The 27,231-nt window shown below is 48.4% G+C and overlaps 1 protein-coding gene across 2 annotated transcripts in view; it reads left to right on the forward strand.

The window, feature by feature from the left end:
• The window catches only part of LOC146772700 (cortexin-3-like), a 46,688-nt gene extending 25,694 nt beyond the window's left edge, over nucleotides 1-20,994 (forward strand). For both annotated transcript variants that reach the window (XM_085639843.1, XM_085639844.1), the window contains exon 2: nucleotides 18,183-20,994. In XM_085639843.1, the coding sequence (XP_085495969.1) occupies nucleotides 18,226-18,459 (234 nt within the window). In that variant the 5' untranslated portion in view covers nucleotides 18,183-18,225 and the 3' untranslated portion in view covers nucleotides 18,460-20,994. The remainder of the gene's footprint in view (nucleotides 1-18,182) is intronic.
• The last annotated feature ends 6,237 nt before the right edge of the window (nucleotides 20,995-27,231 follow it).

Raw genomic sequence — 27,231 nt, forward strand, 5'->3', positions numbered from 1 at the left:
CTGCGAGGGAGAAACCCATGGCTTTCTTTGCAGACACTTTGGGATTGGTTGACCTCTGGCATCACACATGTCCAAGAGCGGGGGAATATTCTTATTGTTCGGGCACTCAAAATTTTCTCTTGACTGGATAATATACTTGCTCCTGCTGGAGCATCCCACTCAGTGAGAAAGTCACAATATCTAGCAAGGATCCTTTCAGATCATTTGCCTCTATGGGTCACAATGGGTACGAGGCAACATCGGAGGGGCGAGAGTTGGAGAATAAATGCCCATGGTCTGCGAGACAAAACAGTTGCCCACGAACTCCAAGTGAATTCGGAGCTATACTTCGCGGAAAATGAAAACTTGGTGAGCTCGGCAGTCGTGGTCTTGAAGGCCTGCAAGGCAATGCTGCGGGACAGGGCACAAAACATCTTGGCTCATAAAAAAAAGAGGGAGACGCTAGACGTTACATCCATAGAACGCTTCCTCCTGGCACTGGAGGCCACCACGAGAAGACGATAAACCCAATCAACCAAAGCATAGAAGCGATAATTCGGAAAGGAGTTTCAGATGCTAGCTAACCATGAGGTTAAGAAGCAGATCCTGGCAATACAACACCATCTGTATGATGTTGGCGAGAAGGCAGGACGATTACTAGCTTGGCTGGGGAGGAGGGAGATAGAGGCGCAGTGGGTACATGAAATAGTAGATGGCCAGAGCGAATCTTTCTACAGGGCCCAAGACATAGATCGAGAATTTGGTCAGTACTATTCACAATTTTATAAAGCCTGTGCCCATGTATATATGGACCAAATACACGCTTACCTAGATGAAATTAGCATCCCAACACTTATGGTTGAGGATAAGGCGTTGCTAGAGGAAGACATCACGTTGTCGATATCCTGGAAGCAATAGGCAAATTGAAAACTGGGAAAACACCAGGACCAAACAGGCTATCGCCAGAGTTCTTCAAGAGAAATGCTGGACTTCTAGGACCCCTTCTATTAAAAATGTATGAAGCAGCAAGTATAGTGGTAGTCCATAAACCTAGGAAATCAGCTAGCAAATGTAGTTCGTATCGCCCGATATCGCTCCTGAACATTGAGCCGAAGATACTGGCTACAATACTGACCGCTCTGCTAGTACAAGTTTTCTCCCCCCTGAATCATAGGGACCAGCCTAGCTTCATGCCCAAAAGGTTGACAAGACATACCCTTCGTTGGCTCCACAATTGGTTAGAAACAGTCAAGATGCGAGAATACCCGCACATGTTCTCATCACTCAATGCTGAGAAAGCATTTGATGTGGGACATTGGCCCTATATGATTCAGGTTCTAGAACAGTTTGGGTTTTGACCCCGGTTTATAATGTGGGTAAAGTTGTTATACAGAGAACCCATTGCGAATGTGAGGGTGAACGGCGAGACGTTGTCGGACTTCCCCATAGAAAGAGGGACGAGACAGGGCTGTCCCCTTTCCCCTTCTATTTTCTCTAGTGCTGGAACCTCTAGCTTGTAGAATACTGACTCACTCCGGTATAACTGGCTACCGCAGGGCGCCAGGAGAGGCTGATGATGAGCTTATCTCGCTATACTCCGACGTCATCCTACTATATCTCACATGCCCAACGGAGTCCCTGACGGAAGTGTTTCGGGTTTTCAAAAGATACAGGGCACATACTGGGCACATGATCAATTGGGACAAATCCTGTCTATATATGAACGGAGACGACTGGGGAGACCCCATGAATCCACAGCATCTACATCGGGTACACAACGGTTTTCAATATCTGGGCATCTATGTAACACAAATTATAGACAATAGTCTGAATCGCAGTATCCGTAGAGGCGTAGAACGCTGGAGGGGGCTGCCCCTCACTCTGTTGGGAAGGGCCACCATGTACAAAATGATCACTCTGCCCAAGCAACTATACTCCCTGCAAAACACTGATCACACAATACTGGATGAGATATTTGCTAAAATAGATACAGAAGTCCGGAATTTGCTAAGGGACGTAGGGCACCCAAGGGTAGCACCAAAAACACTTCAAAGAAATCAATATGATGGCGGAGTCGATCTCCAAGACATGCATGCCTACCACTGGGTGGCACACTTGGTGGTGGTTAATGACTGGTGCTATGCACCAGGAGATCATCCAACCTCGCCCTTGAGCGCAAGCAATTTCAAAACCACTCCTACCTACATAATCTCTACGGTGCGCGGGGACAGCGGAGCCTACTAACTGCCTCGCAGACTACAATAGAAGCTTGGAGACAAGCAGAGAAATATGTAGGATGGGACCTAAAAGTAACCCAGGTGACTCTGCTCTGGGAGGGATCGCTCTTGAAGGAATTAGGGAAATTAAAGGGCTATACTGCGTGGTATACAATAGGTGTCTCCAGGGTTGGAGACGCCCTGGCGGAGGGAACCCTAATCTTGTTTGCCCAATTGCAGAGGGAGTACCAACTACACAAGCCGCAATATTTTCAATATATACAATTTAGACACACTTGGCAGGCAGAAAGAATAAACTGTAGGGACCGACCGGAATATGCCTACCTAGAGGGAAGGTTGCTACTGGGTGAACTGGAAGATAAGGCCATTTCCTGGATTCATAAAACGATTAATAACAATATGCCTGACACTTTACAGAATTTGCGTGATAGATTAGTAAGTGAGGTGGGAGACCTGGATGACACAGACTGAAATGGGGCCCTGATGTATCCCAGAGAAACTGTAATTAAGTCCAGGCTCTGACTGATACAATATAAGATCCTTCACCGGGTGTATTACGACAGGGCACGTGTGCACAGACTGGACAGGGCGCACTTCCCGCACTGTAAAATAGAAGGGAGATCTTTTATTCACACATTATGGAGTGTTATAGGATACAGGAATACTAGGGGGGCATATTAGGACAACTTCGTAAAATACTAAAGGATATCATACCAGCAGATTCTAAATATGTACTCCTGGGTGTGCCCACAGACGTAGACCTCCCCGGGACCAAACTCCTCTTTACCAGCTTAGTATTGACAGTAGCCAAGAGGGAGATGGCTAGGAAGTGGGGGGCTCTGGAGCTGCCGATCCATATGGAATGGATAAAGGCAATGGATCTCTACATGGCAGCAGAAAAAGTCAGATACAGGGTGCAAGGGTGTCCGAGAAAGCTCCCTAAAATATGGGCCCCATGGATGAAATACTATGGCTTAGGAGATGATACATCTGAAATATAATGTATGTACCACTTTCTGGAACTCCACTGCCTGTTGGGCTCCAGACCAGAATAGAGGTCGTAGGCTACTTTGAAGATTCTACATGACCACAAATATCTTGTGCTTGCTCTCTTGGCCGACCTTACCTTTGCTACTTTGTTATTCCTGGTGTGAACAATGTTGTATATGCTATGCCGTATGTCCCAAAAAACCCAATAAAAATCTAATTAAAATAAAATAAATGAATAGTAATGAATATGCTACTTACCAGTATGCATCTGTTCTTGGCATGTAGGGCTGCTGACATTCATATCTGTGCATAGATCGCCGCCTAGTGTTGGGTCCGGATGTTTGCACGTTGTTGTCCTGGAAGAGTCTTCGAAGTATCACGAGATAGGTGACTCCTCCCCTGGACCACAGTGCGCATGGGCATCCTCTCCATCCTTAGATTGATTTTCGCCATTGTGGCAGTGATGGAGTAGATACAGTAAGTGATGACCATGCTATACAGTAATTCTGAGAGCTGCAGCTGCTACAGGCGGGTGGGCGATATGAATGTCAGCAGCCCTACATGCCAAGAACAGATGCATACTGGTAAGTAGCATATTCAGTTTGAGGCATGTGGGCTGCTGAATTCATATCTGTGCATAGAATACATAGCAGTACCTCCTATTAGCGGCGGCTACCAGTGCCAGCTGAAGCAGTCTGAAAAAGAGTTTTGAGAACAGCCTGTCCTACAGCTGCCTGCTGTTTTGAGTGTACATCTACACAGTAGTGTTTGGTAAATGTATGTATAGTGGACCATGTGGCTGCTCTACATATTTCCTGTAAAGGAATGTTTCCCAGGAAAGCCATGGACGCCCCTAACTTTCGTGTTGAGTGGGCTCGTGGGGGAATCGTTAGCGTGCGTTTAGCTTTTTGATAGCAAATTTGAATACATTTAACGATCCATCTGGCTATACCTGCTTTGGAAATGTCGTTGCCCTTGTGTTGTGGAGAAAAGGCAACGAAAAGTTGTTTTGTCTTCCTAATGTCCTTAGTTCTGTCTATATAGTACATGAGGGCCCTCTTTACATCTAGTGTATGGATCATTCTCTCAGCGACATTTTGTGGATTTTGAAAGAAAACAGGCAGTTCAATAGTTTGATTCATGTGGAACTGCGATATTACTTTAGGCATGAATTTGGGGTTGGTACGTAGTACGACCCTGTTTGCGTGAACCTGTATGAATGGCTCTTGAATGGTTAGTGCCTGGAGTTCACTAACTCTTCTTAACGAAGTGATTGCTACTAGGAAAGCTACTTTCAAGGTGAGGAATTGAATCTCGCATGAGTGGAGAGGTTCGAAGGGTGGACCCATTAGTCTGGTGAGGACCAAGTTGAGGTTCCACACCGGTGCTGGTGGGTGCCTTGGAGGAATCACTCGTTTAAGTCCTTCCAAGAAGGCTTTGATGGCAGGCACTCTGAATAAAGAGAGGTGCTGCCTGTTTTGGAGATAGGCTGCTATTGCGGTTAAATGGATACGGATTGAGGTGTATGCCAGATTGCATCGGTATAGGTGTAAGAGGTAACAGATTATGTTTTGAATGGATGCGTCTAGCTGGTTAATGTCATTGTTGGTGCAGTAAATGACAAACCTCTTCCATTCAGCTGCATAGCAAGCTCTGGTAGTGGGTCTCCTGGCCTCCTTGATGATCTCCAGAGTCAGGTGGCAGGTTTAGGTAGCCAAACTCTAAGACTTCAGGAGCCAGATTGCCAGGTTCAGCTGTTGCGGATCTGGGTGCTGAATTTCGCCATGGCTCTGCGTTAAGAGTGCAGGTTTTTTTGGGGGGGAGGAGCCTAGCGCGCAACCAAGATGGCCGCGTAGGTGCGAGGCTCCCGAGGACCTCCGCAACCTCCTACGATTATCCTGAAATTATCCTGTCCTGGATGAGGGGACTATGTTGGTGAACCCGAGCTGAGGTGGCACCCGTTTTCCGCTTCCGAATCGGACCTCGGACACCGGAGTGAGCACCGATTGAGGTTTGCGGCCTTCCCCTCGCCGGACCCCGGATTTGCGCTGTGGGGTGATCCAGTGACAAAGTGAACAACAGCGGCAGGCAGGGCCTGGCGACTCGCGTACCCCGCACTTTCGCTTTCGCACCACCTTGTCGTTTCTGCGAGGTTGGGTCGCGGAGCCCTTGGTGTTGGTGTGGTGTGGCCTTGCTGGGAGATTCTGCCTGCCTGCCGGCTGTGATCCACCCCGCTGCTCTGAGGGGGCCCCCCCGGAGCTCGTGGCCCTGCTTTCCTGCCCTACACGACGTGGCTGGTGCGACTGGGAGACTGGTGGCCATGGCCACGAAACAAGATGGAGACCGGGCAAAGACCAAATCGACCCGGCGTGGCGCCGTCCATCAGGCCAACAGTATGGACCGCTATACCCTCCAGAAGGGATCTCCCGATGGACCGCGCAAGTCCCCTGAGAGCCCTCCTGATGCCCCAGACCTGCCCGCAGATCTGACTCTGCGAGATGTCATGGGCGCCATTGCCGAGATGAAGGCCTCGGTGGGCCAGCGGTTTGATACACTGGCGCAGAAGATTGACTCGGTCCTTGTGGATGTTGGTCTGGTGAGGGCCGATCTTTCCAAAACCAACGACCGAGTAGATTCTTTGGCCCACACCGCATCGGGCCTAACGACAGATGTGGCGGCCTTGCAAACAGAGGTGCGCCGGCTTAGTCAGGCGAGTGCGCTTATGGATCGACGCCTGGAGGACTCCGAGAGTCGGGCACGGAGGAACAACGTCCGCATTATTGGGGTGCCCGAGGGACGCGAGGAGGCGGCGGATCTCTTTGTGGAGGACCTGATTGCTACCCATCTCCAGCCACGGGGGCTGAGCAAATTCTTCGCTGTGGAGAGGGCCCACAGGGTTCCCGGGGGAAGGCCGAGGGTCGGAGCCCCTCCGAGACCTCTCATCGCCCGGATTTTCAATTTTCGGGATAGAGACGCTATCCTGCAAGCCTCCAGACTGCATGGACCGGTCAAGCTTGACAATATGGAGGTTAATTTTTATCCTGATTTCACCCCAGCGGTCCAGAAGCAAAGACTGAGCTTCCTAGGCGTCAAACGCCGTCTTCGGGACCTAAACCTCAAATACGCCATGCTTTTCCCAGCCAAGCTGCGTGTGGAGGTGGATGGTCGCACTCACTTCTTTGATCGTCCCGAAGCGGCCGGGGACTGGCTGGATACTCTGCCCGGGGATCGTGATCGGGGGGGCGGGGGGGGGGGGCGGCGGGGGGGAGACGGCACGCTGGATCGGGACGGAGGATCTAATATTGGGCCTCACTCTGGACGAAAATGTTGCCACTTTTGATTCTGCGTCAGTTTTTGTAAGTTCCCCTCCTATGGAGGTTGTGTTGCGTCTATTGGGGGTTCTCCCTCCTCCTCCAGGGGGTTTAGTTAGTCTAACTATATATGGGGCGACAGGCACACTGCACGTTGGGGGGGCTGTTTGGGCTCATGCAGGGGTGCAGGGAGGGGGGTGTTCTGTTGGGGTGGGTGGGTAGGGATGGGGTGTTGTTCGTTTTTATCACAAGGCAAACGTATTTTTGTGTTAGTTCTAAAGTGCTCTCCGGGGGACGAATGATGGCTTCTGTATATGATGGGGGGTAGGGAACTAACTTTGTTGTCTTGGAATGTGAATGGACTGGGGGACAGGATCAAACGGGGTGTGGTCCTGCAGTTTTTGAAGCGAATCTCGCCCGATGTAGTCTTTCTGCAGGAGACACACCTTATTGGCAACTCCTTCTGCGCCATGAATCGGCGTGGCTATCGCCTAGTGGCTCACTCGGGCTTCACGTCCGGCTCAAGGGGTGTGGGCATCATGGTGAAGAACTCGCTCCCGTTGGAGCTTGATGAGGTGCTCCACGATGACAGGGGACGTTACACGGTCGTGGTGGGAAGATTGGAGGGCAAAGTGGTTGTTTTTGTGTCAGTATACATCCCACCGGGGCTGCAGTCGACCACCTTTGCGGACCTTGGGCGCCTTCTCCTTGGCCTTCCGGGGGGGCTTTTAGTTGTGGGGGGGGGGGGATTTTAATGCGGTGGTATCTGGGTCTGTGGATCGTCACCCCCCTAGGGACCTCCCCCGGGCACAGGCGTGGCTACCCGGCCTCTTGGATACATTTGGATTAGTGGACTGCTGGCGTTTAAAACACCCCACGCAGCTGCAGTACACTTTCCACTCGGGAGCCCATGGTAGTCTCTCACGACTAGACTATGTCCTTGTCCCGGCGGCCTATGTTGGGAGGGTGGGAGAGGTGCGCCATTTGCCACGGGGTATTTCGGACCACTCCCCGCTCCTACTGCACTTTGATGTCTTTCCGAGGGGTGAGGGTAGGGTGGTCCCAATCAATCCTTGGTACCTGCGCGACCCCACCATTCGCGCTGAATTGATTAAATCCCTTCAGCGATATTTTGATGAGAATGTGGGGTCTGTGCCTTCGGCTGTACCGCTATGGGAGGCCTTCAAGACAGTACTCCGAGGGGAGGCCCTATCCCTTATTTCCCACGCCCGGAGGCGCGAGCGGGAGGAGGTTACCCGGATAGAGGCTGAAATAGCCGAGTTGGAGGGTAATTTAGAAGGTGGGGTGACGGATGCCGCATTGCATGTCCTCCAACTCAAGCAAGCGGCCTTTAGGGCCCTCGTCACGGAGGCGGCCAGGGGCCTCAGTAGAGAGCAACAGGGGCGACTGTATGATGTGGGTGATAAGGCTGGTAAACTTATAGCGTGGTTGGACAAAAAAGAGAGAGCGAATCGTGTGGTCCCGCTGATTGAGAAAACGGATGGTGTGTGTGTAACTGAGCCAGAAGAAATTGTCTCCTGCTTCGCGGATTATTTCCGTGGGGTGTATTCCCCGGTGTCTCCCTGCTCGGAAGAGGATTCCGTGCCCTGCTCAGTGATATCGCGCTGCCGTCCCTTTCCGGGGATGACAGGGTGTCGTTGGACGCCGCTCCCACCTCCGACGAGATCGCCCTCGCCATACGCTCGGTCGCTTCCGGCAAGGCCATGGGTCCGAATGGTCTCCCTATCGAGTTGTACAAGTTGCGACCGGATACGCTGGCACCCCACCTCCGGGCTATGTTCCTGGCAGCACACTCGGTGGGCTCCCTCCCGCTGGACCAGCGTCTGGCTACAATCGTGGTCATCCACAAGGAAGGGAGACCTCGGGACCGGGTTACATCCTATCGGCCCATTTCGCTACTGAATGCGGAGCCCAATATTCTCGCCAAGGTACTGGCCAATCGGCTGGTCGGTGTGGTGGGCGATTTGGTTCATCAGGACCAATCGGGCTTTATTCCCCATCGCAACACAGCCCTTAATCTGCGGCGTTTGCACGGTGTGCTCGCACGTGCCCCGTTCATGCGGGAGCCGGCCATTTTGGCGTCCTTAGACGCCACCATGGCGTTTGACACGCTTGAGTGGCCATATATCTGGGCGATGCTTGCGAAGTTTGGATTCGGCCCAGGGTTCATCAGTTGGGTCAAATTGCTGTATTCGGGCCCATTGGCGCAGGTGGTGGTGAACGGAAGAGTGTCAGCTCCGTTCGAGCTGGGCCGGGGCACACGGCAGGGCTGCCCCTTATCGCCGCTCCTCTTTGCACTTGCCTTGGAGCCCCTGGCGGAGTGGCTGCGGTGGGAGCCTTCCATCCGTGGTCTCCGCTGGACCCCTGAGTACGAGGACCGCGTATCCCTATACGCTGATGACATCCTCTTGTACCTAGCTTCCCCACGTAAATCACTCATAGTACTGGTTGATGTTTTGCATTCATTCGGTCGTAACTCCGGTCTGGTCATCAACTGGGCTAAATCGTGTGTGTATGTTCTCTCCGGGGAGGCTCCTATCCTCCCGCGGGGCTGTCCGATCCAGGTCGCCCCGCAGGGATTTAGGTACCTGGGTGTCTTCATTACTCTGGACCCGGAGGCTCGGTATGATCGGAACTTGCTTCCCCCCCTCCAGCGTCTGAAAGAGGATGTCGCGCGCTGGCGGCGTTTGCCGCTTTCGCCGCTCGGCCGGGCGGCATTGTTTAAAATGATGTCGCTGCCACGTTTCCTGTACGCGTTGCAGAACACTATGGACCTCATCCCGGCGCGCTACTTCCGCGAAGTGGAGAGTTTGCAGCGCCGCCTGTTCTGGGACGGGAGGCCACGTATTGCCCTGGCTAAGCTGACGCTCCCATGGTATGACGGGGGGATAGCCCTCCCGGATATTAAACGGTATTATTGGGCCTCCCAGCTAGCTGCGATTAATCAGGGCCTATATGGGCCAGCCTTAAACCCGGCGTTTGAAATGGATCGGATGCTACTTCCAGGTGGTGACCATAATCGAGCGCTCTATTCTAGCGCGCCCGACACTCGCCTAACGGGCCCCACGCGTGTCATGGTGCGAGTGTGGCACGCGGCCAATGCAGCTATGGGGTGGAAGGACCGTCTGACCCGGGCGTCACCACTATATGCGTCTGAGCGGTTGGGCTCCTTGTGGACCTCGAAGGGCTTTGAGCGGTGGGACTTAATAGGCATTAGCAAAGTGGGGGATCTCTGGACGAGGGGAGGATTTAAAACGTTTGAGATGCTGCAGACGGAATTTCAGTTGCAGGGCAGCGAGTACTTTCGGTATTTGCAGGTCCGGCATGCGCTGGGCTCCGTCTTTCCGGACGTTGCCTCCATCCCGGAGTGTTCCCCCCTGGAGGATAGAGTGCTGGACGGACACGTCCCTGACAGCACGATCTTACTGATCTACAAAAAACTGATCAACGACCGCTCAGACTTGTTGATTGCCCTTCGTGAGGCTTGGGTAGCCGATGGGCTGGAGCTGGACGACGAGGACTGGATCTCCGCGGTGGCCGCCCCGAAAGAGGTGGCCATACCGGCTCGCCTTCGCTTCGTCCAGCTCAAGATACTCCACAGGGTCTACATGACGGGGCCAAAGCTCCTGCGTATGGGCTACGCTGAGGACGGTTTGTGTAAGCGTGGGTGTGGTGCGCTGGGGACTTTTCTGCATATCTTGTGGGAGTGCCCGGAGGTGGCGGGGTTCTGGCGTGGTGTGCATGAGGTGCTGCGAGTGGTCACGCATGTGGCGCTGTTGCCCGAAGCGAGGAGATGCCTGTTGAATGTGTGGGAGCCTACAGATTACTCGGTGCCGCAGACGTGGTGGGCGACTCTGGGGTATATGGTTGCCAAGCGTGATATTGCCCGGCTGTGGGGATCCCAGAGGCCCCCGACTGTCTCGGCCTGGAAGGAACATATGGATTGGTGCATGTTTCGGGAAAAGGTGGTGTATGTGGCGAGAGGTAAGCCTGCGACATGGGTGAAAGTGTGGGGCCCCTGGAACGCCTACCGCGGGGGAATCTGTGCTCCACCGTTATTGCCCGATCCGTCGCCGGCCCCGTCCCCTTAGCCAACTCATCCCCCCGGTACCTGGGCATTAGGTGTACCCAGCCCTAGTTCTGATCTCTCCCCCCTCGGGAGATTCCTATGGATGGCTAGGATCCCCCCTCCAGGGGAGCACGTGTTGCTATTTCCGATTGAGGATTGCCTTGTGGGTTTGTTTGTATTTGTTGTTCTTTAAGTTTAAAATGGAACCGTATAGTGGGGTCTGGACAGTGTGGCTCGCAACGATGTTACCTCCTGTGCATGCTCGGCCGCAGCACCATGTGTTTTATAAATGTATATCGTATGCTCCTTTCAAAGGTTGTAGGCCCATATTTGTATATTTTTGAGTCTTGTAATAAACGGTTTCCAAAAAAAAAAAAAAAAAAAAAAAAAAAAAAAAAAAAAAGGAGTGCAGGTTTTATCCGCAGCCTTTGATGCGGCACCACTGAAGGTTCCAGAAAGGTGGTGTACCATGGCTGGCGCGCCCACGTTGGAGCAACTAGGATGAGTGTCAGTGAGTGCCGTCGCAGTTTGCGTGCCACCAGCGGTATTAAGGGCGCTGGGGGAAAAGCGTACGCAAATCTGCCGGACCAGTTCATCCATATCGCATTGCCCTGCGATTGCGGATGTGGGAACCTGGCGGCAAAGCTTTGGCATTTTGCGTTTTCGTTTGTGGCGAATAGGTCTATCTCTGGATGACCCCACTGTTGGAAGTACGGTTGGAGTACTGATGGGTGTAGCTCCCACTCGTGCATCTGGTGGCTGTCTCTGCTGAGCAGATCCGCCATCTGGTTGTCCTTGCCGGGGAGGTGTTCCGCCATGAGGAATATGTTCCTCTGAATGGCCAACTTCCACATGCTCTGAGCCAGGTGAGACAACTGTGGAGAGTGTGTTCCTCCCTGCTTTTGTATGTAGTACATGGCAGTCATGTTGTCCGTCCGGATCAACACGACTTTGTTGCACAAGTGTACTTTGAATGCCTTCATGGCGAGGAAGATTGCCATCAGTTCCAGAACGTTGATGTGCATCTTCTTTTGTTGTGTCGTCCATAGTCCCTGCACTGTGTAACTGAGTACATGAGCTCCCCATCCCTGGAGAGAGGCGTCCGCTGTCAGTATTATTTGTGGAATAGGCTCTTGGAATGGTCGGCCCTTGCAAAGGTTTTGTGGATTCCACCAATGCAGAGAGTTGTATGCCCGACCGCTCCCCAACACTAGGTCTTTTAATTGCCCGTGGGCCTGATTCCATTGACGTGCCAAGCACTCCTGAAGCGGGCGCATATGTAGTCTCGCGTGCGGGACTATGAAAATGCAGGAGGCCATCATGCCTATCAACTGCATGAACACTCGCGCAGGAAGGGAGTGTTGAGGTTTGAACTTTGAGATCAGCAGTTGCATGCTGTTGATCCTCACTAAATTTGGCTGAGCTGTGGCTGCCAGAGTGTCTATGGTCGCGCCCAGGTACTGCTGTACGTGTGCGGGTTGTAGATGTGATTTTGGGTAATTTAGTGAGAATCCCAGACTGTGAAGAAGGTGAATGGTGAGGGACATGTGGCTGGCACATTGTTGGGCTGACTTTGCCTGAACAAGCCAGTCGTCCAGGTAAGGGTAGACATGAATGTGTTGTCTCAGTAGATGTGCAGCCACTGTAGCTAGGCACTTGGTAAAAACCCTGGGTGCTGTTGTCACGCCGAAGGGGAGGACTTTGAATTGATAGTGCTGTCCCTGAATAGTGAACCGGAGATATTTCCTGTGTGACGGGTGTATGGGTATGTGGAAGTACGCATCTTTGAGGTCTAGTGTGGCTAGGAAGTCTCCCTGGCTGAGCAGCGGGAGAACCTGCTGTAGGGTGAACATATGGAAATGCTCTGACAGAATGTAGTGGTTGAGGGGTCTCAGGTCTAGTATAGGTCTGAGCGACTCGTCCTTTTTTGGGATTAGGAAGTACAGAGAGTACACCCCTGTCCCCTGCTGGTTGACGGGTACGACCTCTATTGCACCTTCTTGCAGCATACTTAGCACTTCCTGCTGCAATAATGCTAAGTGCTCTGCGGACATAGGACGGTGCTTTGGCGGTATTGTGGGTGGAGTGGAGGTTAATTCGAGACAGTAACCGTGCTGGATAATATCCCTGACCAACCTGTCCGTGGTGATGGTTTTCCACGTGGACAGGAACCGCTGGAGTCTCCCCCCGACAGGTGTTATGTGGTCGGGGAGAAGGTAGAGGGCGTCACTGTTTGTTCTTGGGTGAGGACCTGGTGTTGCCGTAACCGCGTCCTCTGCCCTTGGTGCTGGAGCCACGATATCCACCTCTGTTGGTTTTATCGTAGGTACTCTGTGTGCCCCCTTTAGTGTATTGCTGCTGTGACCCCTGGCCTCTAGCTGCTCCCCTATTCCCGGGGCGACGAAAGTAGCCACTACGAAAAGTCTGCGTTTGCAGAGCCCCCATTGACTTCGCAGTGTCAGTGTCCTTCTTTATTTTTTCTAAGGTGGTGTCAACTTCTGGGCCGAATAAGTAGTCGGGGTTGACTGGCTGATTCAGGATGTTGTTTTGAATCTCTGGTTTGAATCCGGAGATTCTTAACCAAGCGTGTCCTCGTAACATGACGCTGGTGTTAATTGCCCTTGCAGCTGTGTCGGCAGCATCTAGTGCGCACTTAATGGATGCGTTGGTAAGAAGTTGTCCCTCTCTGATGAGGAGCTCCGCTGCCTCTTTGTATTCGTCTGGCAGATGCTGGAGTAGTGACTCTAGCGTGTCGTAGTGTGAACGATCATAGCGAGCCAGGAGGGCCTGTGAATTGGCGATGCGCCAGAGGTTTGCTGCTTGAGCTGCAATTCTTTTGCCTGAGGTCTCTAGCACCTTGGACTCCTTGTCTGGGGGAGGAGCATCACCTGTTGTTTGCGAGTGGGCTCGTTTGCGAGCGTTAGCAACCACCATGGAGTCCAGAGGTAACTGACCTCTAATGTACATAGGGTCCCCGGGCGCAGGTTTGTATTTTTTTTCAATTCTGGGGTTTAGCACCCGTGCCCTGGTTGTTTCCTTGAAAATGTCCTTTGCAGGTTTGAGAACACCTTTCAACATGGGCAAAGTTTTTACAGTTCTCTCGGAGGAGGCGAAAGTGTCCACTAAGAAGTCTTCCTCAACTGTGTCAGAGTGGAGTTGTACTCCATGATTGGCTGCAGCCCGTTCTATGAGGGCATTGAAGGCAGCAGTGTCCTCTGTGGGAGATGTTTTTGCGCCGTAAAGCTGCGTGTCCTGGGTATCTGTTGCGGCACCCTAGTCTGTAGGGTCATCCCAAGCTTGATCTGGGTCCTGCTGCTCTTCAGGATCGATATCCCTAGGGTAGGTGGTATCATCAACTATGTAATCCTCCATTGCGTCCGTGTCGGAGGGCGTAGGAGAAAAGGACTGGGGATCCTGATAGGAGGTGTGCAAGCGTTCGTACAGAACCGGTTCCGACTCTGCTGGCAGTTTCTGCTTTAGAGGGATTCTGTAGGAGTCCAAGGCCTGCTCTGGCGTGACCTTCCGTTTTCGGAGTATGAGTCTGCCAGTGTCGGCGTCGATGAATTGTGACTGTGAAGGCTCAGTAGGAGAGTGTCCAGTAGAAGGGGACTTTGTCTGGCGGACACGTGTTCGGATCTCGAACATCTTCGGCGCCGTGGATGGCGGCAAACCAAAAGTGATGTTGGTTGGTGCCGAGGGTGCCTTTGGAGCCTTGTTCAGGTCGGGGCCCGACGTGGACCGGAGGGCTGCCCGTTCCCTGATGCGTTGCAACGACGCCGCGACTTGCCGCACCGAGAACGCCGAAGGTTCTTTGGTGCAGAGTGGTTCCGTAGAGGTAGGCGTCGACTGCTTCGGAGCCACAGGGTCATCGATCCGAGGAGAGGTATCAGCGGTCGTCGGAGCCGATGACTTGACGCGTGTCGCTGTCTTCGAAGTGGACTCAGATGGAGCGGCCATTTTGACTTTGGTGGTCGGGGCCGACTGCTTCGGTGCCAGGGGCCGAGGCGCTTTTGTGGGACTGATGGCCTTCCTTTTCGGGTCGGTACCGATATCTGCTGCAGCGAGTTCGGCGCCGAAATCCCTCTTAGTGCGTTCGGAGCCTATGGTCTGTGCTGGCGAAGTGGAGGTCTTCGAGGGCTTCGAGCCGACCACTGCCAGTTTCACTTTTGGTTTCGGTGGAACTGGTGCGACGATTGGTTTCGGTTTCATTGAAGGGAAACCAGTCTTTTTTGGTAATAATGGCTCGTGCTGGATGTTCGAGGCCGGGCCCGAAGAACTTTGGGATTGATCTTGGGTAAGGCCCGGTGGCGATCCCTTGACCGGAGCTGTAGAATGACGCACTTTGATGGCCTCTGTTTCGACGGGTAGGCCTGGCTCTTCACCAGAGCTATCTTCTTCGGCCCCAAAGGCCCCATCGTAGTCTCCTACCTCGTCGACGGCTTCTTCCCTGTGAAAAAGCGCTTCATCGGCGTCTTCCGATTGGGAATCGTGTTCGGAAGCGGGGCTGGAGTTTACTTCTTCCACGCTCTCAACATCTTCGTCCTCGGTGCTGAAGATGTTGGCCGGGGCCGGTGCCGATTGCTGCGCTTCTAATCTCGCTGCCCGTCGATTCCGGAGAGTCTTCTTGGATCGGAATCGGGCACATGCCATACATTTTGATTCGTCGTGATCCGGCGAGAGACATTTGTTGCATACCGGGTGGACGTCGATGTGTGGGTATTTGGCGTGGCATACAGGACACCGTTTGAACGGGGTCCTCGATTCCATCGTCGATGTAATGTCGATGTTCGGATTAAACGGATCCGAAAAACTGGAAGAAGTTTCTAAACTAAGCAAGAAAGCAGTCGATACCGAGCGGGAACAGTACCGACGCAAACTAAAGGCCTTTTGGCCTTAAACTAAATTTTTCTAACTTGAGCTAAGATAAGCACATCCGAACCCAATGGCGGAAAAAAACAATCTAAGGATGGAGAGGATGCCCATGCGCACTGTGGTCCAGGGGAGGAGTCACCTATCTCGTGATACTTCGAAGACTCTTCCAGGACAACAACGTGCAAACATCCGGACCCAACACTAGGCGGCGATCTATGCACAGATATGAATTCAGCAGCCCACATGCCTCGAACATCTATACTTCCGTACATGCACTTAACTTTTGATATTTTGGCCCAAATGTTTTGTCTTCTATATTACTGTGCCACAATATTTTTTTACTCTATATTCCAGAGTACAATCTTGTTGCAGGGGTTGGACTTACTGCCTTGTATGGGAATAAATGTTAGTAAAATGAGAGTGGTGTACCAAGTTTTAGAATGAGAATCACAAAATCAGTAGCATAACATGTTTTAGAACAAAAAGTAGTTTGGAAATACTAGGCGTTGGGCATTTTTTTTTTCTTTTCACATTCTGAATATAGTATTTTTCCACTCTGAAGAAGTTCCTTTGTTGGCTTAGCCCGCATTCGTTTTGCCCTTTATTGGCTGTTGAGCACATGAACCTTTCTATGCGGTTTCACAATATTAATGTCAGTTCACAGGACTGTAGAGGTTGTAGGGGAAAGATCCCCTTACTATGTTGTTGTGTGCAGTTTCTCCTTAATTCATAGGTCATGTGAGAGAGTGAGTTCTCAAGTCCAAGGAGAGTGCGAGTTTCTATTGGAGTGCTGCTGGAAAGTACTTTCACATTTTCACTCTTACAGGGTAGCAGCCATCTTGGAAAGGTTGTTCTCATTAAGAAAAATTATTTAAGAAAAAACATTCCAGGATGTCCCCCGTGTCCTTACATGCATCTGTAAGTCCCAGCTGCCATTTTTGGCTATTTTTCTTTATTATTGCAACACACCCTACAGCATTTTAGAACAGTAAAATAAAATAAATGTGCCCATAAGTGCATAAAGAGAAGCAATGACTTGTATCCTTCCACAACTGATATTCAGGAAACTACTGTTTTCCTTCCCTTTCAGTACTCCAAGTGAGTTTGTGTATTTTCTACACTACAGTACTTAAAAACAACCTAACACACAAAGTAAAACTACAACCATGAAAGATTATAAAGAAAAAATCCAAAGAAAGCAATCATATGTACACAACTGAACAAATTCCACACAATGCGGCAAAAAATAAAACACAGAGCAATGCAGATTTTAAACCAGAACATTGCAAGTAACATACCAAACAAACACAACTAACAGGTAAAATCAAATTGCTAATGAAGTACTTAAATGCACATAACGCACACAGAAAAACATTGGAACATTTTACAATAACATAAAAAAGTACACAGTATGACAGTCGTATAAGACATTACACGAATATCAAAGGAAAAAACACATCTAATTGGGAGAGAGCGAAGAATGTATGAGTACCTTAATTTTGTGACTTCTCTACATTGTTAATTGGACGTATTTTTATGTATCAGTAAATCACCATGTACCTGCCTCCCCAAAGCCTCTCCATTTAGATTTCTCCCTTCCTCTACTTCTTTTGCTTTCGTCTAAGTCACAGAAAAAAACAACAGCTGAACAGAATTACACCAAATCTGGCAGAAAAATAGATCTTTAAACAGAAAACATGCTTTTTGTGATTTGGTGTAAAACTAATTCGGCTGTTTTTGAGAAACTAAAGTGAAAAAAAATAGGAATATCTAGTGCCACGGGACGGTCGCAGGAATATATAGCATTCGGATTGGCTGGTTCAGTGGGACTCTAGCAGAATTAAGTGAGGTTATTGGCTGCCTGAAACATGACTAAAAATATTGCGGATGCCAGTACAGGACTCAGGTACTTGGTCCCAGAGTCATGTAAAATAAATACAAAACCGATAAGACAGCTTAATAGTAGGGGTATCCTGACCCTCACAGCCTTACGGGGTGAAGCCAGATAATCGTTGGAAGAGATGATATGCCCGTAATATTGGATTGAAAATGAAAAAGAACATTGTGATAACACCCGTGAGTGTGCTCTGTTCTTCTGAAAAGAGGGTGGTAATATTATATATATATATATATATATATATATATATATATATATATATATAGTAATAGCATTTATATAGCGCTTACTACCACTGATGAGGCGTCAAAGCGCTTTTTCGGAGAGTAGCATGCTACTCAGGAACCCATAAAGGATTATTGGTGAATTAGAATAGTGAAAATATGAAAGTAATTTGAGTGGTGAATATGTTAGTCAGTTATTTGGATGGAGAAGGATAGTGAAGGGGTGGAAGAAGTAAAAAGGTTTGCATATATACAACGCTTGCTACCCCTGATGAGGTGTTGCAGTGATTTTCGGCGATGGTGATTTTAGTGGTCTATAGGTATATGTTGTACATTAATATTTTCCTTTACTCTATTCAGCAACGCTATCAGCATAACAATATTATATTTAGTAGTTAATTTTCAGACAGATTACATTTATCCACCACCCTCATACTTGCATGAACCGCTCCCCTGTTCTTGGGCCACACCCACAAATGATTATTATTTTAGGACACTTTTTGGTCTCTGTGCTTCTTATTCTACTGAAAGCCTTGGTTCCCCCTTTTATTTTGCATCACTAATCAGACTTTGCATTTCCAGGTGTACCCTCGTCCATCTGGGAGACGCACCCTGAGCACCTGCCATGACGGGAGACCTTCTCAGCACCACATTGTCAACGCCGGGGGCGGTGCTGCACGTCACTTCCTTGACCCTGGAGCAGAAAGCGGCCTTCGTTTTTGTCTTCTTCCTCTTCATCTTCTTAGTGCTCTTGATCGTCCGCTGCTTCCGGATTCTGCTGGACCCATATCGTAGCATGCCCTCCTCTACCTGGACAGACTACATGGAGAAGGACACTCTGGACTACCGCCTGGGCTGAGCCCAGCAAATTGCTATGGCACCAATGAGAAGGAGAGCCCCTCTGAGACATTGAGGTGTGGGACTCTTACCTAATCGAATTCAAAACAGAAAATCTCATCACTTTGATGCCGCATAGAATGCCCCTGAATGGACGTTTAATGTTAGACCAGAGCAGAAGGGGTTAAATCAGTGAAGTGAGATAACATCTCTGCACATAGCAGGGCTTGCACACAACATTCCTATTGGCCTAAAGGACAAGTGGAAATTAACAAATCCGCACTTGCCATTCTTGGTGTTTACCAATCAGGCAAAGGACACAAGGCCTTCAACCAATGAAACTTCAGCTAATAGGAGGAATTCACCTGTGCTGTGAGCCTAGAGTTATCCTTAGCTTGCAGTAGGGCCTCAGGCTACCTGTGAAAATTGACCAGTTACATTCCAGCAGAGGTTTATTCAACATAGGTCTAGGAAGGCCTGATCCATGCCAGATTTTCAATGAATTAGATGTAAACACGGACTCTAAATGGAATTTAACTACATAGTAGTTATCCTTAACCTACGGCGTGGACCTGAGCTTCCTTCACCTGTGTTGGAGACACCCTGCCCTAGCACACTATTAGCTTTACCCTCCATTGTATGGTTGTATTTACCCATCAGCATACTGCAAATGGGTGCATTTGCCAACAAGGGCCCTAGTTTCCAAGCCTAACATACTGACAGCGAAGAGTCGCCTATGAGCAGTAGGCCACATTACATGTCAGTTGTCCTCCGGAGTACATGCTCACGCCAGGGATGCCTTACCTCCGTGTTGTATTCGTATGTGGTAGGTAATGAGAATCCAAAGACACAGATTGTATATGCTTCGGTCTTCACCGAACACTGTGGTTAGGATTTGCTGTCAAGCTGGCATTTGAAAGCTTAGCACAACAACTAAACGTTGGTGCTAAACTGTGGGTAGACCGCTACTGAGAAATAAGTGCCTGGTGCATTCACATTACAAGTTGCATGGGCATAGAGGACACATATGGGGACTGGAGGGGCACGGCACGGTCACAGAGGGCCAGATGGGCATGGAAGTCATGTTAGCAGACGTCCTGGCGCATTTTGGTAGAATGGGTGTGTATCTAGGATTCACACGGACACTGGTGTAAATGCCTTCGAGATAAAACTGCAGCTCTAAGTACAAAGCTTGGCTTCTTAGCACCAAGGATAACTGTGCTGTCTAGTGTGATGTGATGTGATGTTTACAAGCAACTCAATGTTTACAAGAGCACACATTACTGTATGCTGTGTGAAGTACTTGGCTACATGCAGCTGCCGTTGCCTTGTCTATCACAAACAGCTGTGGTCTCATGTCATGGGGTGATCCATTATTTACTACAGGGACGCACGTCTCTGACTCACACAGGAAGAAGCGTCCCACTTGGGAATGCCCGATTCACAAGAGTGTCTAAATATATACTCAAAGTTGGAGGTTGTCACCGAGTCAATGAGGAGCATCGTCATTTTCGCTTCGAAGGAATGACCACTTTCACTTGAGACAGATGCCTCCTGATTTACTCACAGTGGAAAACCTGCAACCGTTTGCTATTGGTAAAGTTTCTTATTTGGTAAAAGTTTGGGGTTCGGGGAGGAGTTCGCATTCATTCCCAAAAGGGAGACTAGGTTTACTAAGCACAGATGTAGGACTTGATTAACTCACAGGTTAGAGGGTCTAATTCATTCAACTGATGTACTACCAAATGGTAGGGTTCCCAACATTCACACATTAAAGAGGTGCCATGGCTCAGTCACAAAAGGAAGCAGCCTAGATTCATTCACCTTACAAACGATGACACAATCATTTAGTTTCTCATTTAACTCATTCAGAGGGAAGCTGCCCAGATATCATTCATTTATTAGATTTGCAAAGTCTATTGGTCAAGATCATCTGACCGAAAGCACAGCAGCAGGCCAGCCTCATCCAGGAGTTATTAGAGAAAAACAGCTTACTATGAGAGGCAACCAAAGGATCAATGTTTAAAAAAAATTCCTCTGCACAGCAAAGTAATACAGATTTGTGCAATTGTATTTATTTCGTAAGGGCTACAAAGGTAGCACAAAGCAGCAGAAATGAACACGACATAGAAAGGAAAAACAATCCCTTTTCCTTAAATGCAAAAGATCCAAAGGGACAATAAGAAAGCACAGAACCCCAAATTTGCATTCCCTTTCCCCAGACACAAAATGCAGATGACCAGTTTCCTCTCATTTCCACCATGTCTTGTCGCAGTAAGAAATGGTCTGAAACCTTTTGAGCAGTCACACCTCGTTCCGCTGCTAATACACACACATTTTCAAACCCCTCAACCAATGGTGCTAAACAATATGGAAAATTGACTCCAATTTATTCCTATAACCCTCTGCACACCAAATCCACATATTCAGTTCAAAATGAAGTTGATGCTTAAATAGAGAAGTACAAAAGGGGGTGGTGATGGACGGAGCATCAGAACCAATCACTCACACCCAGTAAACAGATCTGGGTTTGATCCATCACCGTTCTTTAGCCCACTCTGCCACCCCAGATCAGACATGGCCATATGCAAATCAGTCTGACCCTGTGCCTCTTGAGAACAGTCCAGCCCGAACTGCCAAGCCATGCTTTCCCTGGACCAGAAACAAGCTTCCTAGGACCGGTTTCTGGCATTTCAGCAGTCTTCAGCCAGGCTTGCTTGAATCCAGTGGCAAATTGAGCAAGGGACTCACGTCAGAGCATACCCTGCCAACTTATGGCGAACAAAGCGGTACAAAAGGGGGTGGTGATGGACGGGGCATCAGAACCAATCAAACACTCACACCCAGTCAACAGATCTGGGTTTGATCCATCACCGTTCTTTAGCCCACTCTGCCACCCCAGTTCAGACATACCGTTTTGTACTGCTTTGTTCGCCATAAGTTGGCAGGGTAGGCTCAGACGTGTGTCCCTTGCTCAATTTGCCACTGGATTCAAGCAAGCCTGGCTGAAGACGGCTGAAATGCCAGAAACCGGTCCTAGGAAGCTTGTTTCCGGCTCAGGGAAGGCATGGCTTGGTAGTTCGGGCAGGACTGTTCCCATGAGGCACAGGGTCAGACTGATTTGCATATGGCCATGTCTGAACTGGGGTGGCAGAGTGGGCTAAAGAACGGTGATGGATCAAACCCAGATCTGTTGACTGGGTGTGAGTGTTTGATTGGTTCTGATGCTCCGTCCATCACCACCCCCTTTTGTACTGCTTTGTTCGCCATAAGTTGGCAGGGTATGCTCAGACGTGAGTCCCTTGCTCACTTTGCCACTGGATTCAAGCAAGCCTGGCTGAAGACGGCTGAAATGCCAGAAACCGGTCCTAGGAAGCTTGTTTCCGGTCCAGGGAAGGCATGGCTTTGCAGTTCGGGCTGGACTGTTCCCATGAGGCACAGGGTCAGACTGATTTGCATATGGCCATGTCTGAACTGGGTTGGCAGAGTGGGCTAAAGAACGGTGATGGATCAAACCCAGATCTGTTGACGGTGTGAGTGTTTGATTGGTTCTGATGCTCCGTCCATCACCACCCCCTTTTGTACTGCTTACATGGAGAAAGCCACATAAAATGAGGGTTATTTTTTACAGGGTTTCCTTTGTCTTTCGCAGTTCTTCAGTCATGATACGGCAAGTGTGGAAAAGTAAGCCATGGATCTACTAGAGAGGTAAAAAAGAAAATGGATGTACCTCAAACATCTACAAACTCCCCCCACCTTTTTGGTTTTATCTTGAATAGTGGGCATTAATACTACAAATGACCTTTCACTCGCTCTCTGATAGAGCAAGTAGAGAAAAACAGAAAACTGGCTAGATTGTAGTAATAGGGTATACCACACAATCATCTGAACACATCACCAATCCTATAGCAACCACAGACGTTTCTCCCCATATTGCAGATGCTGCAGATCAATAGCAAGAAAGTCAACAGGTACCACAAAGCTTCAGTGTAAGGGTGCTATACATGTTCCTCACCATAGAGTGTAGGCGGTTAAGACCAAAATCTCAATGACTGTTCTTTTCCAGACCAAATCATCTTTTGTGAAGTAAGATAAACTGTTGGTACTCCCTTACCCTTTCAAATTAAATCTCGGCTGCTTTCCTATGGGTGACAGAAGGCAATGGCACCACTCCACACATGGTCCCTTTGGTGCTCATGGCACTTGATGATTAGAAAAAGTGAAAAAGATAAATTCCATTGCGGAAGGCACAAGAAAGTGAGACTTTGTTAAAAACAGCAACAAGGGAAAAGCAAGCAATGATGGAACTCCCACCAAAGCGGTCAAACCAGAACTTCTTTGGTTCCATCCACTACTTGTTAACATTCCGTAGCTATAGTTGAATTTTTTTAAAGCCTGTTTCTTTTTTATTGAGATTAAGTGAATGTAAAAACAACTGGGCAAGTTGATATCCTTTATTGGTGATGATGCTGCTTATAAAAATGTTGGTAAATGGTGGCTATTTGTTTTTTATTCTGACACATTCATACAGAAGTCTTTGGAGATATGAGGGAAGTAGACATCCACTCAAATTCTTCCCAAATAGCACAGCTCACAGTTCAGGAACAAGATTCCCTTATCAGGAGCAAAAACAGAGAGAGTAACAAAGTGCACAGGAACCTTAAAATAACACACAAGTATCATAAGTATAGACAATATTAAAGCAAGGTTTGCCTTCAGATATTTCATCCATCCTAGTTTACTGCATTGCAGCCAGATCTGTCTGAACAAGAGGGCCAATTCTGATTCGTAAAGAGAGGCCAATAACAGGGGCTAAAACTAGCTTGTTGCAGCTAATCTGACTGGTTATCCTTCAAATAATAAGTAGGTACTGCATTTTTGACGGGAAGTATTGCTTCAGCTATAGGGCTGTTTGTCCACTTGTGTGCCCCATGCATTCATGAGCTGGGAGAGCATTAAAAAAAGAAAGGATACAGTATATGCTCCTCAAACGCATATCAGAGAACTGGAAGATCTACCCAAAAATTCTGCTTTCAGCATCTAAAAACTGAACAAAACCAGGTTTTGGCCACCTATTTCTGGCAAACATCACTCAATGTACTGAGAACAGATACCTGCTACATTTAAAAAAAAAAAAAGTGACTTACTTTCGGTAACGCTCTTTCTGGTGGATACTCTATCTAGTCGCAGATTCATCACCTTAGAATACTCCCCTAACATCAGAGTGGATCGGGAAACTTTTCACCAGCAATGGTTCTGCATGCCACTACATGGTGCTGTGCAGCTCCATATCGCCCTAGAATTCACAGAGCCGAAACGCATATAAGTGCACATTGACATCATTTTTTTTCCTTTTCCAAGTTAACAGGCATGGTGTGTGAACAATTGTTGGTACCAGTGAGCAGATTCCCGAATTAGGACATTTTTAGATGTTGAAATGAGACAACTCCACATAACTGGGAGATGGGTGGGCAGCGAGAAATCTAATGTTAGATAGAGTATTCACCTAAAGTGAATGTGTGTTACAGAAGGTAAGTAAATCTTTTAATTGATACTTATAACCACAGAATCCTCACCTTAGAAGCAGTACATACCCAAGGCAGAAGGTCTGTGGAGTGGATCCCTCTCTTTGCTCTTGATAACCCCACTAAAAGCAGACAGTCCCCACAGTGTTCTTTGGTCCAGTCAATATAAGGGCAAGCACTTTTGGGGTTCAGCGAGGGAAGTCTCTTTCTCTATCAGAGAGTTAAGGTGGAGTGGGGGGCAAAAGACATTGGTCTGGTGATAGACTGCCCAATCTTCTAATGTGTCACAACTTAAGGTAAGTAAGCCACCTTAGCCCTCAGCACCAATTGGTCCTGGACAAAGGTGGTATAGGGCTGTTGCACCATTTGTGGCTGAAGTACACTGACACAACAAACTGAAACAACCGCAATGAGAAAGATGGTCTTTAAGGCTGATATCGGCCCAAAGGCAGTACACATGTGAAACATCAAGACCAAGTTAAGGTCCCACTGTGGCATTACAAACGGTTTGGGAGGAAACATGTATCAGCCCTTTTATAAATCTCATCATAACAGGTACTTTAACCCCTTCCCTGCTCATGACGGAACCGTTCCGTCATGAGCCACGGTTGCCGTGTGCTCATGACGGAACGGTTCCGTCATGACAATCCTGTCGGCGGCCGCTCCGCCTGCGCGGCGCTGTTTCCCCGCCTGTGCGGGGCGACAACGCAAATGGGCGGAGTCATGACGGAACCGTTCCGTCATGAGCACAGCTCAACTGTGGCTCATGACGGAGCGGCTCCGTCATGAGCACAGGCCCACCGCGCTGCCCCCCTGCCCCCCCCAGCGCTGCAGCGGAATGTCCCCAGCAGCAAAGGGGTTAAAAAAGAGGACCTTCAATAATGCCCACTGCAAGGCCTTGCTCGACCCAAGACAAAACAAACAAAAGAACATCTGATAGCTTTGCTTGTAAACGGTCAGTTGCGTGGATACCACACTAGGCCACAAATTTGTACCAGCACCCAGCGTAGACTTTGTGAAAAAGATGCCAAGTGGGAAGGATGTCATCTACCACCGCTTTATGTTGTAAATCAACCAATGCCACACTAGTGGGATACTGTTTCTAAAAGCAGATGTGTGGGAACGCCAGGTGGTAAGAAATATGTGGATCCCTGCAAATTCTGGAACGTTTCATCACAGAAATGAGAGGAAAGTTTGTGTTTTTAAGACAAAATTTGAGGTTTGCAAGAGCTTCTAGGTAAAAGAAAAGTCACAGGATACTTGCAAGTCACAACACACTGGACTCTCCGGAGCATCTAGTTTTCGGAAATTTCTGGAGTTGGTATGGGTCTGTAGGTGGCTTGCTGAGCCCTGGTACAAAATTAACAGCTTTCCGCATTGCTAAAAAATATGTTTGTTTTGAGTGGAAAGATTTTACCTGTTCATGTTATATTTTGGGGCCTTTTCGAACAGGTGCGCTGGGCCCACCACCAAAAGCAACGTACCATTTTTATCGGAACAAGTGCAGATTCCACAAATTTCTTACGATTCTAGATTGCTGCCACACAGAAATGTTTAAAAAAATATGTGTTTTAGGCAATGTTTCATTCTTGCAAGGGCTTCTGGATTAAAGAAAAAGTCACAGGATCCCACAAATTCACACCATCTTGAACTGGATGTCAAGTTTTTAGGCATGCCAGGGTTTGGCAAGTTTCTGTGTGTGCACGCTGAGCAAGGGCACTAATTCCACATTTAAAAAAAGTGTTACTTTTGCTAGGTGAAATATTTCCCCAGGTTGTGCTTTGCGGTATTTTGTGTCACAGGTGCTAGGCACAGCCACACAAGTGGGTACCACTACAAAATTGTGTTTACTTTTCAGACTTGTGTAGCTGTCTGTTATCACCCAAGGGTTTCACACCTGTTTCCACCACAAACTTAAAGTAGGCTGAAACAAATACAAATTGGGAAAAACGGACTACCTGCTAGAAAATTTAAACTCAATAGTGTTTTTTCCCTTTTTTTATACAACTCTGCTCGTTTCTGAAAGCTGGTAATCCTAGCACATCAACCCTTTTGTTGATGTAATACGGAAAACAACAAGTACACTGTCTTGCACAGCACTTTACCCACATATTTCCTGCAAAAATGGGTATTTATTCTTAGTACCCGCTGATGGAATCTAAAAACTCTGCGTACCTTTAGAATCTCATTTCTGTTGGGGGAAAACTGATCATTTAGCATGGATACCATTTGTGGAAAAAGGGTTATGAAGGTTTACGTGCAAGCTATCACAAATATCCAAGAAAAATCTGCTCGGCAGTGATTATCACTGCCCAAATCAAATACTCCCAGTTTTTGTCAAAGTGGGTTAAACACCAAAACCCTTGCTAACTAAGGTAATTTGTGGGATTCCAAATAAGAAAATACACATCTACATGCTCTTTGGAACTGTAGTAACAATCCACTCTTAAATGCCTATTTACGTTAACACCCATTTTCATAATAAAAAGATCAGGCCTACTGCCTTTGTAATAACTTTTCACAGTAAACATGCCCAACGTAGGCATCTAACATAGCCTTACCCAATGAACCAATTGGGTCTATAACCTTTCAAACTGCCTTGACGCCATAAGCAACTCAGTCTTTCTTTAATTGTAAACCTCTACCCACAAGGCAACCAGCAGGTATAAAACATAACATTTTACATAAGTATAAAAATGCAGCTAGGAAAACAATATGCCATCTTCTTTTGAGGTGTAAAAAGGTTACTAATAGTAAAAATCTTAACAGGCCCAGGGTTTGTCAGAGGGTGTAGCCAAACACAAAAACCCTTGCCTACTAAAGTAATCTGTGAGATTCCATGTGACAAAATAAATTTCTACAGGCTTTAACACACTGTGATACCAATACCCACTCAAAAGCCCTCCCACTTTAACATATGTGTTTTACATAAATGCATTGGGTCTACTTCCATTGGGGAAAATGGCATAATAAACAGATTGGACCTATGGCACCTGACTAAGTTTTCACAGTGAACCAAACAGAGCCTTGGGACATGACAAACACAGGCCTGTTATATCGCTCTTAAGCTTTCCCACAAGACACCCACCAGGTATACTGCTATAAACAAATGCACATAAATGTATATCTGACAAAACATTATACCACGTCTCCTACAAATTACAAGGATTATCTAAATGTAAATAATCTACACCCAAGGTTTGTCAGAGGAGGTGACAAACAGGACAACACTTCCAAAAAGGGATGCGGGAAGAAGCAATCTGGATGAC

This window comes from Triturus cristatus, chromosome 12 (genome assembly GCF_964204655.1).
Source record: "Triturus cristatus chromosome 12, aTriCri1.1, whole genome shotgun sequence".
NCBI lineage: Eukaryota > Metazoa > Chordata > Amphibia > Caudata > Salamandridae > Triturus > Triturus cristatus.